At 47.3% G+C, this 17,326-nt stretch overlaps 1 protein-coding gene across 2 annotated transcripts in view; it reads right to left on the bottom strand.

The window, feature by feature from the left end:
* LOC125438359 (pro-neuregulin-3, membrane-bound isoform-like) overlaps positions 1-17,326 on the bottom strand; it is a 136,795-nt gene that overhangs the window by 20,551 nt on the left and 98,918 nt on the right. For both annotated transcript variants that reach the window (XM_048506777.1, XM_048506778.1), the window contains exon 3: positions 15,743-15,869. In XM_048506777.1, coding sequence (XP_048362734.1) covers positions 15,743-15,869 — 127 coding nt within the window. The remainder of the gene's footprint in view (positions 1-15,742; positions 15,870-17,326) is intronic.

Below are 17,326 nucleotides of genomic sequence, written 5' to 3'. Positions count from 1 at the left end.
CTACAGTTCCCATCATCCCCTGCCAGCATGATGCTGGCAGGGGATGATGGGAACTGTAGTCCATAACATCTGGAGGGCACGAGTTTGACACCTGTGGTAGGACATCTTTTTATGCTCCATTCACTGCAAACTGGGACTGCAGAAACACATACCTGTGAAGTTGCTGCAGGGTTTCTACAGTAACCTAAACTGCAGTGATAATTGTAAAGTCCAAACTTTGCAAAAAATAAAATAGACATACCCTAGGATTCATCACTGATCTTCCTATTCCAGTGATGGCGAACCTTTTCGAGACCAAGTGCCCAAATTGCAACCCAAAACCCACTTATTTATCTCAAAGTGCCAACGCAGAAATTTAACCTAAATAACCCCCTTGAGCAGGGGCCAGACTGCTGTAGCCTCCAACAAGTCCCACATGCGCCACTCTGTGCCTCTCTAGCATCTCTGCCACCTCTGTCCCCCCTCCCCCGGGCAGCAGCCACCTGGAGCTCGCTGAGTTGCACGCATATGAAGTCCAGCGGCCCAGACCAGCCCAGCGGCCCAGACCAGAGTTGCACGCATATGAAGTCCAGCGGCCCAGACCAGTGTGTGTGGGCGATTTCCCCCCCACATGACGAACTCTGTACGTGTGAGCCCACAGAGAGGGCTCTGAGTGCCACCTCTGGCACCCGTGCCATAGGTTCGCCACCACTGTCCTATTCCAATTGAGGGAACTTGACTTGTCCAAAAGAAAGAATGAATACTGAGGAACCTCTGTCAAATATTACTGGGGAACATGCGAAGCAGTCGCTCAGACTCACCTGACAGTCCAGTTGGATAGTTCAGGTCCAGGTATAGTTTACTGTTTATGGCCAAAGACTACTACAATCAAATTTATGGCCAAAGACTATTACAATCAAATCAATAATAGCCAACAGTAAAATAAGGGACAGCTACAAAACTATTAAAATCAAACTCAAAAACAGATTCTAAAGTCAGGTACAGGTATTGCAGTTTAAGTACAGTTCTTGCTCGAATTTTCTTGGCTGCCAGGGCAAAAAGTAGAAGAATTAATATTTGTTTAAAAAGCAGCAAGAAATTTTAATCTGGGTTTTTTATAAAGGGGACTTATAGCACATAATGAGCTGTCCCTTAGCTCATTCATGGGCCCCTTCCGCACATGCAGAATAATGCACTTTCAATCCACTTTCATAATTGTTTGCAAGTGGATTTTGCTGTTCCGCACAGCTGCCAAGTGGATTGAAAGTGCATTATTCTGCATGTGCGGAAGGGGCCATGGGGTTTCTGAAACTCCATGAATATAAGGTGAGAGGCCATCAGGGTTTGCGTATAGCATCCAGTTAACAAGGCTGCTGACATAGTTTGCAGAGCCCTGGGGTAACCAGGGATAGCACCGCGGCAATGCCCCCCCCCCCCACCTCCAGAGAGCTTTTTGGTGGCACAAACAGACAAAACACACACAAAACCGTCCTTGGTACAGAAAAGCCTTCCGTTGGGCTCAATGGGATTATGCCAACCAAAAGGATGGCACACGCAGAGGTGAGATCCAGCAGGGTCTCACAGGTTTCCGAGAGTAGGTTACTAATTATGCGTGTGTGCCAAGAGGGGGTTACTCATTGGTGAATTTGCCACGAGATTTTTGCCTTACTTATGCCCTCCTCTCAGCAGTAGCGCGCAGAACTTGAAGCAGTCTAGCAGAAGGTGCACCAGCGTGCGTGACAGCCTGTGCCTGCGTGCATTCATTTCCTGCCCAAGGACCGGTGCAGCGGCTGCGTCCTTGCCACAGCCCCCGCCCAGGAATGCTCCGCCCCGGAATGCCCTGCCACGCCCCTGTCATGCCCCGCCCCCCCCCCCATTGGTGCTACGCCACCATTTGAATCCCACCACCATGGGAACCTGTTACTAAAAATTTTGGATCCCACCACTGGGCATAAGTCCCTGAAGGCAAAGCTGGAGTGAAAGCTGACTAAACCTCTGTAGTCCTGCCAGTGCAGCTTCCTGTATTGACGGGGCTGAGAAATAGTGGCCACTTCTGGGAGTCAAGAACCACGCAGCTGCATGGCTCCTGGGTGCCTGCCTATCTGGTCCTTTCAACAGCGCATTTGCCGCTTGTGCCGGCAGGGTGGGCACCTACACAAGACTGAACCAGCTCCAGAAGTGAGTCTGCCCCCACCCCAAAATGGGCTCCTAAATACCCAGTCACAGATTATAAAACCTGGTAAAGGTGTATAGAATTCAAGATGGTTAGTCAGTTCCTCAAGGAAGAAGAAGAAGAGGAGGAGTTTGGATTTATATCCCCCCTTTCTCTCCTGTAGGAGACTCAAAGGGGCTTACAATCTCCTTGCCCTTCCCCCTTCACAACAAACACCCTGTGAGGTGGGTGGGACTGAGAGAGCTCTGAAGAACTGTGACTAGCCCAAGGTCACCCAGCTGGCGTGTGTGGGAGTGCACAGGCTAATCTGAATTCCCCAGATAAGCCTCCACAGCTCAAGCGGCAGAGCTGGGAATCAAACACCGTTCCTCCAGATCAGAGTGCACCTGCTCTTAGCCACTGCTCTTAGCCACTACGCCACTGCTCTTAGCCACTACGCCACTGCTGCTCTTGGCTTTGGTCCACTGGAGTATTTTCACAGAGAAAAGGATTTCCACATAGGGAAATGCAACATTCTCACCTCCCCCTTTTCATTGCGCACCAACCTGCAACACCCCTGAGAAAAGCAGTATTTCCAGGGCACGTTTTGAGCTGCAGCACGAGAGGCGAGGCAAGAAAATCATGCTCTGTAGACAGAGATCTTGCCCTGGCGATCCAAGCTGAGCATATCAACATTATGGCCCCTTCCGCACATGCAGAATACTGCACTTTTAATCCACTTTCACAATTGTTTGCAAGTGGATTTTGCTATTCCGCACAGTAAAATCCAGCTGCAAAGTGCATTGAAAGTGGGTTGAAAGTGCATTATTTTTCAGGTGTGGAAGGGGCCTCTGAAGGAGACAGATAGTTTCAGTCTCCATGCTGGAAAACACCATGGCCTCTGAGAAAACAGACGCTGACTCTGCCTGCTGTGTAAAAATCCCCCCGATGCATAAGACACCAACCTAGTTATCCCAGGGAAAAACTGAACAGGTTGGACATTGACAGCACAATGCTAAAAAAGAGTGACTCCAGTCCAAACCTATTCATTTCAGTTGACTTGGATTGGAGTAACTCTGCTCTGTAAGGCATTTTTCTGCTTCACTGTGTTTTCTTTGGCTCAAGAAGTCTTGACTCCAGCAGAAGGCTCCACGGGCTGGAAAAAATGCCACCTAGTGGGAAAACCTCTGTGCAGGCCAACCTAGTCTTCCTTGCTTTACAATGAAGCACGATGGTTCCTTTCTAAAGACAGCTGTGAATCACCCACCGGCTGCGGTTGCCTCTGGGGGATGGGATGGGTGGAGCCAAGGTGACCGCTTCCGCTTAACTGAGGGCGGAAGCGAAGCCTGGGCCATGTTGAGCAAGGGCTGACATCACCAGGAGGGGAGGGCGGGTTGACCCTTTAAAGGGGAAAGCCCTCCTTTGTTCTGGCCATGTGCTTCGGCCAGCTGGCGATTTGCCCACCCACCTCTCCCTGGGTCTATTCGGTTGTTGCATGTTTCTGTCATGGCCGTTCGGTGGTGGTGCATGGGTAATGATCCGGAAGTGCCGATGGCGGCAAGAGGCAACCTGCCGAACCGGCAAATGGGGATCACCTCTTGCCAGGAGCGTCCGCCCGGCAGAGCCCTTCAGCGGAGCGAAGTCCAATACAGGCAGGGGCATAATGAGGCAGCCCTGGGCAAACTGTAGCCCTGGGCAAAACCTGAGTTGGATGCCCCCCCATGGGGGGTGCAAGATTCTTGCCCAAGAATCTTTGTTCTGCACTGAGTTTTCTGCATTGCTGTCAATGGGGGTTGCAGGCTGGGGAGGGCACATTTCTGAAGGCACAGTCTCAAAACTTTCAGGATCTCATCAGGAGACTTCTCTAATGATACTGCAGGTTTGGTGCAGTTTGGTTCAGGGGGGCCAAAGTTATGGACCCTCAAAACTGTAGCCCTCATCTCCTATTAGCTCCCATTGGAAACAATGGGGGATAGGGGCACCCCCTTTGGGAGTCCATAACTTTTGACTCCCTGAACCAAACCTCACCAAACCTGGAGGGTAGCATAAGGACAGTCTCCTGATGATACGCTGAAATTTTGGTGCCGCTAGCCTAAAAACTGCGCCCCCTGCAGGCCAAACATGGAAAACCACTAAACATACCCAAAAACGAACCCAGCATTTTGATGCCCCCCATAAGGTGGTGCCCTGGGCAGCTGCCCACCTTGCCCAATGGGCATTATGCCAGTGAATACAGGGCATAAACCCGTTGGAGCTTCGCTATGAAGCGGACAGGCCAGATCAAGACCCATGCTACGCCTCACGCTTCTGTTTTGGTTGGCTAATAAAATGGCTATGGCCAAAACGTTTATCCCAGCAATGAGTCCAGTGTGGTTATTGGAGAGGATTCACCCTGGTGGTTCCCACCCTCAGAAGGCAAACAGAACACTGCTTATCTTGAGCATCGGTTCCGCACCTTCTTAAGACGCGTCGAGTCTAGCCCTCCTAATACGACTCTTTAATAATCCCAAGGAACCGTCCCAGGTTTCAGTCTCGCTTGTTAAAAGCTACAGTTTGAAAGAAGAATTTGAACTAGAAACGGGCCCATTTAAAAGACTGCAGGGGGCCCTGCGTTTTATATGAAAACAAGGAAAGTATCTGGAAAGCAAGCATCTGTATTTTTAACCTTGCGTGTGGTTTGTATAATCAAGCTGCTTGAAGCCTTAAGCTGGCACAGAGGTGAGAGTGTAGAACAGCTTTAAAAAAAACCACCCCATTGCTGTTATGCAAACAGCTGACAATATAATGAGGCAGGCTGGAGTGTAAAGCAAATTTGCAATGCATTTTAATACCAGCTACAAAGGGAAGCGGAGGGATTACCATCATTTCCTTACATTTACATAGCTTCTTCTCTTGAAAAAAAGATTCCAAAAGCTCATGGAAATTGCAACACACTGTCTGTTCCTTCTGGGCTCAGACGATTTTGCCAAAGCTCTGGGGGTAGAATGACAACTTAAGCTCAAGGCAGACAGGATGGTAGATGGGTGGTCCCCCCATCAAGTCAGCGTTCCCAAACCATTTCAAGGTCATAGTTCAGAAGGTATCTGTTCTCCCTCCATTGTTTCATTATAGGCCACCGGTCCTCAGGGTCCACCTAATAGTACAATCCACACGGGGAGTAGGAAAAGATTTATACAGCAAAAGATTGGTTCGTTTTGAAGTGGTTTCTACTATTTTGTTGCAGTTTTTATGATTCAAAATGTGAGTGCACTTTGCCCAGGATTCCCAGCACTCAAGGTCATGTATGTATCTAACAGTATGCAGTGGTGGGATCCAAAAATTTTAGTAACAGGTTCCCATGGTGGTGGGATTCAAACTGTGGCGTAGAACCAATGGGGCTGGGCAGGGCACGATGGGGGCGGGGCATTCCTGGGCGGGGCTGTGGCAAGGATGCAGCCACTGTGCCGGTCCTTGGGTGGGAAACGAATGCACTCAGGCGCAGGCTGCCGCGCACGCCGGTGCACCTCCTGCTAGACTGCTTCAAGTTCTGCACGCTACTGCTGAGAGGAGGGGCGTAACTAAGGCAAAAATCACATGGCAAATTCACCAATTAGTAACCCCCTCTAGGCACACACAAATAATTAGTAACCTACTCTCAGGAACCTGTGAGAACCTGCTGGATCCCACCTCTGTATGTAAGGCTGAACACACTCAGGCAAAGCTAACTTTTAAAAAGGAACTTTATTGAATACTGTCGCCCAACTACAGGGTGCTGGAACTGAGGATTCCTGTCCTCAGTTCCAGTATTTATTCTATTTACAAAAACAGGCAGCAACCAATCAGCTTTTCCCCCCCCCCCCCCCCCCCCCACCTCCTGGCCTCTCATTGGTTCTGAAGCTCCAGTGGGATGTAGCTTCCTGGTTTGTTTTCCCACTCTTTGTGGAAAAAGGCGGGAGCCGGTGCTTGCTGGGAGTTGCAGTCCTGACAATGTACTTAACAATTCAGAAGGGCTGCCGAGCCAGTGTGAACCTGGTGCTGGCGTCATTGCCAACCCATGCAGCATAGGTGGTCTTATGCCGCCCTGGGGCCACTCATGTTGGTGCTGAGAGTTGCACAGTTCCATGTCACCCGGGCTCCATTGCAGTCACCGAGCAAGTGAACCTCTGCTGCAGGAGCTTGCACTGGCATTGATGGGGACATTCCTGGGGGCAAAGCCGACTTTAGTTGAGTTCCTCAGGCCTTCCAGCCTGGGAACACACATTTTGGCTTGTGGTGATTTATGCAGGCATAGCCCATTGGGCTGAGTAGGAAACTTGCAATGTGAAAGGTAGGTTTCTGGGCCACCCAGAACCTCTGTGGAGACGGTGTCTCTGTACTATCCCTTCCACCACCCAACTAACCGCCGTCGGGTGGACTGGGCTGCCTGAGTCTTAATTCTGCCCACTCTTCAGAGCCTCTCCAGATACCAGAGAAATGGGGTGATTCTCCTCTTGAATCTTAGGCTTGCACTTGTGTTATCGACCTAAGTTCGAGCTGCGTTCAACCTAAGTGCTCCGCACAACCACTGGGATCGACGTGGTTTTGTACCAGCTTCGCCCCGTGTAACGGTCAAATTTCCGACTCCAGTTTTTTCAGGGAACCACGCTCGAACTCAGCTCGATTCCAGTAAAGTGCGGAATCTCTGGTGCCAGGAGTCCCCCATTCAGCCAATCACAGCTGAGTGTTTCAGGCCTGAGTACAGCTGGCCAATCAAAAAACGCCACCTTCATCCCTCCATTCCTGTGGCAGTTTTTTTATAACGTGTGTGGGGATATACGGATCATGGCCGTAGAACAGTAGCCAATCAGAATGGAGGCACAGGATGATTCCACCCTCCGAGCTGGGATCAAGCTGGTTGCAGTGGGGAACAACAATGGCTTCGATTTAGGTCAGTACCCTTCTCAGGGAACTGGGTTGAACCTATTTTACTCATGTGCGGAATCGCCCTTAGAGTTCTCCTCCTGGAAGGTCCACTAAATTCAACAGAATAAACCTCGGGATTGAACCCTCATCAGGACACACATTGTTAACCCAGTCCTGGTTATGGCCTATGGATTCAAAATAGAGCCCTTTGTATGCAGTGGTTGCTTTATATCAGGGGTTAAAACAGACCCATCAATGTCTGTGGAAATATACGTGACACAGTGTCAGAAAGGAATATTTTAGTTGAAGTTCTTGGCCTCTGTGATGTCACTATACCCAAATAAGAAAGGCAACATTGACTCTACCATGACCTGGATAATCCAGACTAGCCCCATCTTGTCAGATTTTGGAAGCTAAGCAGAGTAGGCTGGGATTTATACTTGAATGGGAGACTGCCAAGGAAGCCCAGATCTGCTACACAGAGGCAGGCAATGGCAAATCACATCTGTTCACTTCTTGCCTTGAAAACCCTGCCAGATCACCATAAGTCACCTGTGACTTGACATCACTTTGCACACAAAGTGTTGACTCGGGCTGTATCCAGCTAGCTTGTTGACTCAATCTTGTCCCATTCCCATCCAATGTGGGTTTTGTCCATGCAGGTCACAAAATCCCCAGCACAGCCTTTTCCGTGATCAAAGGGGATCTCTTCCTCCCTTTCTCACCAATGGAAGGCCTAGTTGGATACAATGCTTTGTCTGATAGCCAGCAAAGAGACTTCAACGCAGCCAACATGCAGCTCAACTATATCAATTATCATGACTGATAACTAGGGCTCAACTTTTATCTGAAATTGCTGTTATTATTTTCTATTATTACTGAATTGGCAAGCTATCTTTTTGTCCATTATGAACATAAGTATTGTGATGAAAAAAGGAAATCAACCATGCTTGTACTAATGCCAAAAATACTTTAAAGGCACTTGGTACAAGGCCTAAACAAATAATTGTAGAAGAAACCTAGTGATTGATTCACTCTAGGGATGTATGAAACCCTTCAAAGAAATTCCCCTAGCCTTATCAAAACCGATTCAGCTTTCCTTGCATATTCTGAATAAAGATGAACTTCAAAATTCACTTTCCTTCAGGTGAAATCAAATGATAACCATAGGATTGTAGTAATATTTCCTTCCTCCAATAAATATTATCAAAACTTTTTCTGAAATACCGCTGAGTCCTCACCTGAGGAGAAAATTCCACATTCTGACGAATATACTTAAAAATCAGCTATAATCAAATCTGCTTTATGGGAGCAGTAAACTGGAAGTTTGGCCTCTCAATATTTTTGTGGCTTAGGAATAGTTAAGGTTGGCTGGATTGTGCGCAACAACACATAACTTGCCCTGAACGCAACAGCTGAGAAGATCAAGAATTCACTTTGTCTGCTGGAAACACAGATGAGAATGATTCCTTTTCAACAACAATCAAGAGGAGGAAGTGTGACCAAAGAGTTGGAATTAATGGGCTACATCACTATCAGATTGATAGAAGAGCTGGGATTAAAGCAAATGATGCATCCAGTAAATATCCTATCCATCTTCAGATATGGGCTTTCTCTAGGTGTCATAATAACGGTTCCATTTTCTCAACATACAAAACTACTGGTCTGATATCATTAATGCCATTAAACCTCTTACATACTTTTGAGAGTGACTTCAAAACAGTAAGGAGGAAAAAGGGGAAATGGCCTTCCAAAGATAACTTACAGTTTTCATGAGTAAATTAATGAACGAGATGAAAGGAGATGAAAGGAAGAGTTTGGCTAAAGTTAATATGGAAGGGTAAAAGTTAATATGGAAGGATCTGTAGATGTAGCTTAAGAACTGCTCTGATGGATGAAGCTTAAACCCACCTAGACTGGAATTCTATTTCCAATAGCATGGGCTAGAGCCAAACACTTTTGGGGTCTCACCATCTGGGCATGGAGGGCTTCTTCAGAGTACTCACCCAAGCATCTACACACTTCCTCTGTCTATGAAGACTTCACTTCTCTACCACTTACAGTTGATGGCTGATTGGGCCTTGAATAATATTTAATTTTTCTTTAAGAAAATGGTAGCCATAATATGACTTTGTCATGGTGCAGTCACTAGATGCTAGAATGAGGATGCTGGACAGTGGATATCAACCTCTGTGTACATGCCAGAGCTCTACTTTCATTCTCCAGTGACTGATGGATTCTACCAACCTTGGAAGCATGAACAGCTCATTTGTCACTTTCAGTCTCAAAACATGGAAGTACAGGATGCACAAAGCAATTGTACTTCCTGATCTTTCTTCAACACCCCATCATCTGAAGCTGCTCAGGGTTGGCTAGAGCTTTAGAGCAGTGGGTCTCAACCTGGGGGTCGGGACCCCTTTGGGGGTCGAACGACCTGAACGACCCTCTCACAGGGGTCGCCTAAGACGCTCTGCATCAGTGTTCTCCATCTGTAAAATCAATAAATGTTAGGGTTGGGGGTCACCACAACATGAGGAACTGTATTAAAGGGTCGCAGTATTAGGAAGGTTGAGAACCACTGCTTTAGACCATGCAAAGGACAGGGGAATAGAGCAACATTGGATTGGGGAGGAAAAGGAGGCCTTGCCTTGAATTCTCACTTGGCTCATGAAGTTTACTGGATGACACCAGACCAGGCATTCTCAACATTTCCCAGGTCTGCCATAGAGACGATCCCTCGGGGATGCTCCCCTGATCTCATTGGAGGAACAGCAGGGTTCAAATGCGATCCATAATAAAAGTAAATGGGTGTAATTCACAGAATCATAGAGGTGGAAGGGGCCATCCTGACCATTTCATCCAACCCTCTGTTCAATGCTGGGTAAGCCTAAAGCATCCATGACATGGGCTCATCCAGCAGATGTTTGAAGACTGCAAGAGAGAGGGAGATTACCACTCCCAAGGGCAGTGGTGGCAAACCTTTGGCACTCCAGATGTTATGGACTGCAATTCCCATCAGCCTCTGCCAGCATGGCCAATTGGTCATGCTGGCAGGGGCTGATGGGAATTGTAGTCCATAACATCTGGAGTGCCAAAGGTTCGCCACCACGGCCCTAGGGAGTCAATTCCACTGCTGAACCACTCTTACTGTAATTTCGCCTTCTAATGCTCAGCTGGTACCTGCAATTTTGTTGTGAGTCCTATTCTCTGTTACCAACAGGAACAGCTCCCTGCCCTCTTCTAAATGACAGCCCTTTGAATGCGTAAAGAGAGAACTGTGTCCCCCTCAAGCTCTTCTTTTTCCAGACTGAACATTCCCAAGTCCAACATATTGCTCAAAGCATTCACGACTGGAATCAACTAGCTCAGTGGTGGTGAACCTTTGGCACTCCAGATGTTATGGACTACAATTCCCATCAGCCCCTGCCAGCATGGCCAATTAACCATGCTGGCAGGGGCTGATGGGAAATGTAGTCCATAACATCTGGAGTGCCAAAGGTTCGCCACCACGGAACTAGCTGTTGTGGGTGTTCTGGGCTGCGTGGTGGGGGGGTCTGGCAGTTTTTGCTCCTAATGTTTGGCTTGCCTCCTCGGCTGGCATCTTCAGAGCCAGGTCACGGTAAGATGTGTTTCAATGACACAGTGTAGAGTGTGTGGAGGGGTCTATGTTGTGTCCACCTCACATACAAATATGCCTCACCCTCCTCCCACCAGAGAGATGGACAAAAATGTTTGCTCCATCACGCCATCACTCCTCACTGTGCCATGGAGAGAAACACAACATGCCTTACCACAATATGCCTCTGACGATGCCAACCATGGTTGTGGGTGAAACATTAGGAGCAAAAATCACTAGGATGGATGGGCCATGACCAGATGATTGGCCTCTTGCCCCCTCCCCTCCCTCTGCCCCCCAGAATGAGTGGGCCATGATCAGATGCTGGGCCCCCTTCTTCCCCGCAAGGGTGGTTGGGCCACAGCCAGATACTGGATCCTATTTCTAACCCTAACCTTAATCCTAATCCCTTCCCCCTTGTTCCTCCCTCTCTATCCCCTTTAACCCAGGGTGGGTGGGCCATGACCAGATGGCAGACCATCCAGTCCTGAAAACCCACAATAGCCATTCCCAAATCCCTCAACCCTTTACCTGGGTATTATGCATTCCAGGTAGGGGGAAGAATTTTTTTTACCAGAAAACAAACAAACAAACAAAATAACAAAATAACAACAACAACAACACAAATTGAAGTTGAACGATTGTGGCAAAAAAGAACAACAGTAATCCCACTAGTAGTCGGTGCTCTAGGAGGAATCCCAAGAAATCTTGAAAAACATCTGGAAAGCCTAAACTTGGACAGAACATCAGTCCACATGCTGCAGAAAGCAGCACTTTTAGGAACTGCACATATTCTATGCAAATACCTCTAATATCCTAGGTCCTTGGGAAGGACTCGATATTCAGAGATGAATTCCAGATACTTGTGCTGTGTTGTTATGTGTATAATAATAATAATAATAATAATAATAATAATAATAATAATAATAATAATAATAATAATAATAATAATAATAATAATAATAATAATAATAATAATAATAATAATAATAATAATAATACGCTGAGGACCCCCACCATTCTATGTGTTCCCAAAGGGAAGTCAAGAGAGCCAATTATGCATTAGGAAGAGGCAGGATGGTTTGTCTTGGGCAAGTCTTCAGAGAAATATATTATTTTGATCGTCATTAAATGTTTACTGAATTGAGGAGGGGTGAAATCTCTTGGGGTACCTATGAAGATGGCTCAACTGGTTTAAAACTAGTTGCAGTCTGTTTTGTCAACGTGACAGAAGAGCGAGGCAGCCTTTGCGTTTTGGGGGAAATCTGTCCGGGGGGGGGGGGGAGAGCTCTTTTATCACATAATCTCTGCCAAAAGTGCAGCCTATGCTATTATGCAAAGTAACCTTCAAGTAGTAAGCAACCTTCAATTACAAGATCGTCAATTGCAATGCATAATGAATGCATCCCATTAATCTTGTCTCTCTGTGAAGTGAGAAGAAAGAGAAATGAACTATCAGCTCCGGTAAAATGGAGCGTAGCAAAGTGTGAGATGGAAAGGATTCCTGTTTTGCGGGCCTTGAATTTCACTCGCTTGGTGCCTCTAGAAGAGGCAATGACATTTCTTGGAATCGGAAGCAAAACAAAAACAAAATGGAATGCTGCCGAATCATTCAGAGTTCCAGTTTTTAATTTCATGATGCTGGTTAAACTGTGAGATTGAATATTTTATTCCTTCCTATTAGTATCTTTTGCCCTGACCTGGATAGTCGAGGCTAGACTGATCTTGTCTCGGAAGCTGAGCCAGATGGAGGTCCTGAACCAGTGACTAGAAGTGGTGTGAACTGGATGAAATCTCATAAACTGGAGCTTATTCCAGAGGAAGTCATTTAAAAATGGGCCTTTCCCCACTTACCTTAAGCCCTGCGCTACTCTCCTGAAGTAGCGCAGGGTCCCGGGGCACTCCCCATGACAGGGGCGGCGACAGCGCAGCTGCCCCTCTCGCGCCCCCTCAGCGCGCGGCATCCCTGGCGCTCTTGCAAATGGCGCCTTTTGATGACCCCGCGCAGAGCTCTTGTAAATGGCGCTCCCCATGACAGGGGTGGTGACAGCGCAGCTGGCCCTCTGCCTCAGCGCTACCAGCGCTACGGGTAATCCCTGGCGCTCTTGTAAATGGTGCCTTTTGATGACCCCGCGCAGAGCTCTTGTAAATGGCGCTCCCCATGACAGGGGTGGTGACAGCGCAGCTGCCCCTCTCGCGCCCCCTCAGCGCGCGGCATCCCTGGCGCTCTTGCAAATGGCGCCTTTTGATGACCCCACGCAGAGCTCTTGTAAATGGCGCTCCCCATGACAGGGGTGGTGACAGCGCAGCTGCCCCTCTTGGCGCTCTTCCTCAGCGCTGCTGCATCCCTGGCGCCTGCAAATGGCTTTGATGACCCCACAGAGAGCTCTTGTAAATGGTGTCTCTATGACAGGGTGGTGACAGCTGCTGTTCTCACCAGCCACAGTAATTCCTGCATGCTTGTAAATGGCGCCTTTTGATGACCCCGCGTGGGGACGCCCAGGCGCGCGGCACAGGGGGGATCCTCGAGAGTGGGGAAACGCCCAATGTCAACAGAAGTTCCCAGAATAAGTGGCTGGACTCCTCTTTAAAGAGCAAGCATCCAGCCAGGAGTGGTTCTCGATCTGGAGTTTTCAATGGAAGCATAGATCTGCCCTGTGGCGTGTCACTGGCTGAGCCAGTTTTGTCTCATACAGCAACTCCACTACCAAGAATGCAGGATTTGGCCCAAGTGATCCGTGCACGGGTTATATACAGGTTGGATTAACACAATACACTCTGTGTGGGGGCACCCTTGAACAGAGGCACATCTAGGGAAAATGTAGCCCTGTGCAAAACCCTGAGCCTTTTCCTCGCCCCAATTCTCCCATATATGTGGCAGCCGCCTCTCCCCACCAATGGCACCCAAACAATTTTTTTTTGGCACCAGGTCTTGAAGTCAGTGTATAAGCATAAGCAGAAGCATTTTATCGTCATTGTGCACGCACAACGAAAATTGACAGCAGCATTCCTTGATGCACACCATTTCAGACTCATCCCCCATCCTCCCTTTCCCCTTCCTCCACCCATCCCTACACAGCCCCAAGCACGTCGACACGAAGCCGCGTTCAGCATCGCCACAGCTCTAGAGTCGAAGCTGTCTCTAAGCCTCTTTGTCCTAGTTTTGATAGGCCTGTCTCGTCTGCCGGATGGTAACCGTTCAAAAAGAGAGCGTGCTGGATGAGACGGGTCTCTCAGAATATTTTGGGCTTTCTTTAGGCTTCGGGAATGATAGAGTTCTTCCAAGGAAGGGAGAGGGCAGCCGATAATCCTCTGAGCAGTAGTGATCACCCTTTGGAGCGCCTTCCTATCCGCCACTGTGCAACTGGAGAACCATACACAGATGAAGTAGGTTAAGACACTCTCTATAGCACAGTATGGACCCGGGGGAGAAGGAGGAGAGGTGTGGGAGCCGATTTTCCGCCCCCCCCCCATGTGACTAAATGGCCACAGCCTGGGGACATTTGACACCATATGGCCCTGCCTTTGAAGACTGTTCAAGTTCATGGGAAATGTTGTTAGCAGCTGTGAGTCACAGGAACCAAATCTTACCATTCTTGAAAGCTTTACACTGGTTGCTGGTTTGTTGCAGGGCACCCATGTGCTGTTTTCCTATAAGGCCCATATTGCCTAGGACTACTATACCTGATCCACTGTCTTCTGCCCTAGGTATCCGCATGTGAGTGCCCCTCTTCTGAGGCAAGATAAGCATGCACCAAGGACAGGGTCTTCTCCATGATGCCACTTAAGCACAGGGAGTTCCTTGGATGGGCAATTAGTCTGCAGTTTTTTTAAGGTACTAGGCAAATAAGCTCTCCTTCCAGCAGATCTTTTAGATCAGTAATGCATCCAGATAAATTAGGAACTACACCCTTATCAGCCTCTGTCAGCATGGCCAATTGGCCATGCTGGTAGGGGCTGATGGGAATTGTAGTTCCTGAACATCTGGAGAGCCGCAGGTTCCCTACCCCTGTTTTAGACCTTCTGTAGTGAGTTTTAAATTATCCAGTCCTTGCTATTTTCAACTTTAGGTGACAATTTTAAAATGCTTTTGTAAACCTGAGTGGAGAATGACAACTTACTGTTGCTTTTATGCGTGTTTATTGTAGTAATTTTAATTATTGTGTTTGTTGTGATGGCTTTTAACTCAAGCCAAATAAAGATGGCTGCCAGTTAATAAATCTCGAGCCCAATATTGGTCTCTCTCCCCTTTCTATTATTTACGTAGGAAAGGAAACTGAGGCCCTTTCCCCACTCACCGTTTGTTGCGCTACTCTCGCCGAGTAGCGCGGGGTCCAACTGCACTCCCCACCACAGGGGCAGCGACAACACAGCTGCCCCGAGTCTGCTGCTCTTGCGCCCCCTCAGCACGGGTCATTCTGGCACTGCTCAAAACGGCACCTTTTGATGACCCCGTGCAGGGCGCGGGGCAGTGGGGAAGCCTGGGGAACACGACCCTCGCACTAAAAAGGTCCTGGACCAGAAGAAACGGACTTCATTTTAAAAGTGGGGAAACAGCCTGAGATGGAGGGAGCAAAGGCACAAGGTGAAACTATAAACGGTGCTAATGATACATATGTCGCATCAAAAGTGAATGGTATGGGAGGCCTGCTACTAGATGTAATATTCAGCTCACAGGATGGCCTCAACCAAACACCCGTTGGAACATCTCTGTATTGAAGTTCCTGCAAAACTGATTAAGGTCCGGAGGAAGCTGGAAACAGTTCCAATTACCCCTGCTGAGTTGGAAGCAGGCTGGCACTTCATTAAATTGAAATCAAGTTTTCCTACTGCTTGTTTTTAAATATTAATCAAATTGCAGTCTGTGACTTTAGTGGATAAAGATGGTGCCTTGCCTCATTATCCATCACATGGGTGTGCAAGTTGGAACGGACCTGCGGAAACACCACGATGTAAAGCCTCATTGGAACAGGGGGATGTTGGTTTATTCATTCCACAAAACTGCAAGTGCACATTTACGGGCACATCTGGGGAAAAGAGATGTGAGGCCCAAAAGCATCAGCATCAAACACTCCGCCAGTCGGTCAAGGGCTGAGGTTGGCAAAGTTACTTACATTTTGCAGCTGGACTCGGCTCTGGGCCCTGGTGTCTGGTTTTGCCATCATGCCAGGAGCATTAAGGCTATAGGTTTTCCCATTCTGCGTCTCTTTCAGCTGTTCCTGAATATGTTTCGTTTGTTTCCTGCAGGGAAAGAAAACCCAGGGATGATCAACACAAAGCTGTTCTCCCAACTCAAGTCCCCCCAAACCATTCTCGATAGCTTTAATATGGGGTATGTGGTGTTTTAATAGCTGTTTTGCTTTTGAGAACAATTTTATTGGCAGGACTTTTTAAAGACAAACAGAAAGCAACAATCACTAATATAAACAAAAATTACACTACAGGATGGAAGGAGAGGCTCCCGACCTCCTCTGTGCCAAATCTAAACACAACAATTTACCACTTGTTTGCTAGTTACAACTGTCAAATGAATTCTTGATTATTATTACTAGTAAGATTCACACTTTCTCCTATTATGTTGATTTTCTTGTTCTTCTGTTCCTCTAATACAAAAATCATTAGTTTCTTTTTTTCCTGTTTTATGCAAAAAGTTTATCAGGGGTGTCCAATGACCAATGAATTTAGATAAGCTTGTTGCTCTAATCCACAGGTGTCAAACTCGTGACCCTCCAGATGTTATGGACTACAGTTCCCATCATTGGGAACTGTAGTCCATAACATCTGGAGGGCCGTGGGTTTGACACCTAGGCTCTAATCAAAGAACTAAGTTTAGCTGTTTTGCTAGTTATTTCATTGCGGAAGTTTTAGCAGTCTGTTCTTTATTAAAAGTATGCATACCCTACCATTCCATAGCCCATATTGACACGTCTTACAGAATACAATAAAATCCAATTCATTAATCCAATAACAATACAATACAATAAATAAAATTGTATGATAGCATAAACAAAATGACAATTAAATGCTGTTGCTGGGTCGACTGGATTCCTCAATACTGAAAGGAAAAGCAGAGCGGAAGGTGAAAGAAAGATAGAACAGGAGGTACAGCAGGGGCTATAAGAGGGATAGAAGAATCAAACTTGATATTAAGAATCCTGCCTTGTATTGTACAACTTGAGGCTGCAACTTGAGCCAAATTTTATGTTACAAGTGACATGGTGTCCCAAAAGCAGGCTCAGGCTGAGTTCCGGTAATGTGCAAAATAATTTCTCCTGTGTCTTGATGGCATAGTAATTCTATAAGGGTTCAGGTTAGTCCAATGCTTTATGATCAAAACAAATATTTAATAAGTACACCCCTTATACCATGGGTCTCCAACCTGTGGCCCTCCAGATGTTCATGGACGATGATTCTCATCAGCCCCTGCCAACATAGCCAATTGGCAGAGCTGATGGGCATCATAGTCCATGAACATCTGGAGGCTCATAGGTTGGAGACTCTTATTCAAAACAGAGATGAACGATTAAAAACAAGGTTTCCGGAAACCACATTACAAAATACATTGCACATAAAACCCTCGTATACACTCAGGTGTTGTTACACATGCAATTGATGAAAATACTAAATGATCAGCAAAACCATATGCCTTCTGGCTCTAGTGCAGTGATGGTGAACCTTTTTGAGACCAAGTGCCCAAA

This window comes from Sphaerodactylus townsendi, linkage group LG08 (assembly GCF_021028975.2).
Source record: "Sphaerodactylus townsendi isolate TG3544 linkage group LG08, MPM_Stown_v2.3, whole genome shotgun sequence".
Lineage (NCBI taxonomy): Eukaryota > Metazoa > Chordata > Lepidosauria > Squamata > Sphaerodactylidae > Sphaerodactylus > Sphaerodactylus townsendi.
This window is presented reverse-complemented; position numbering and strand designations above follow the sequence as displayed.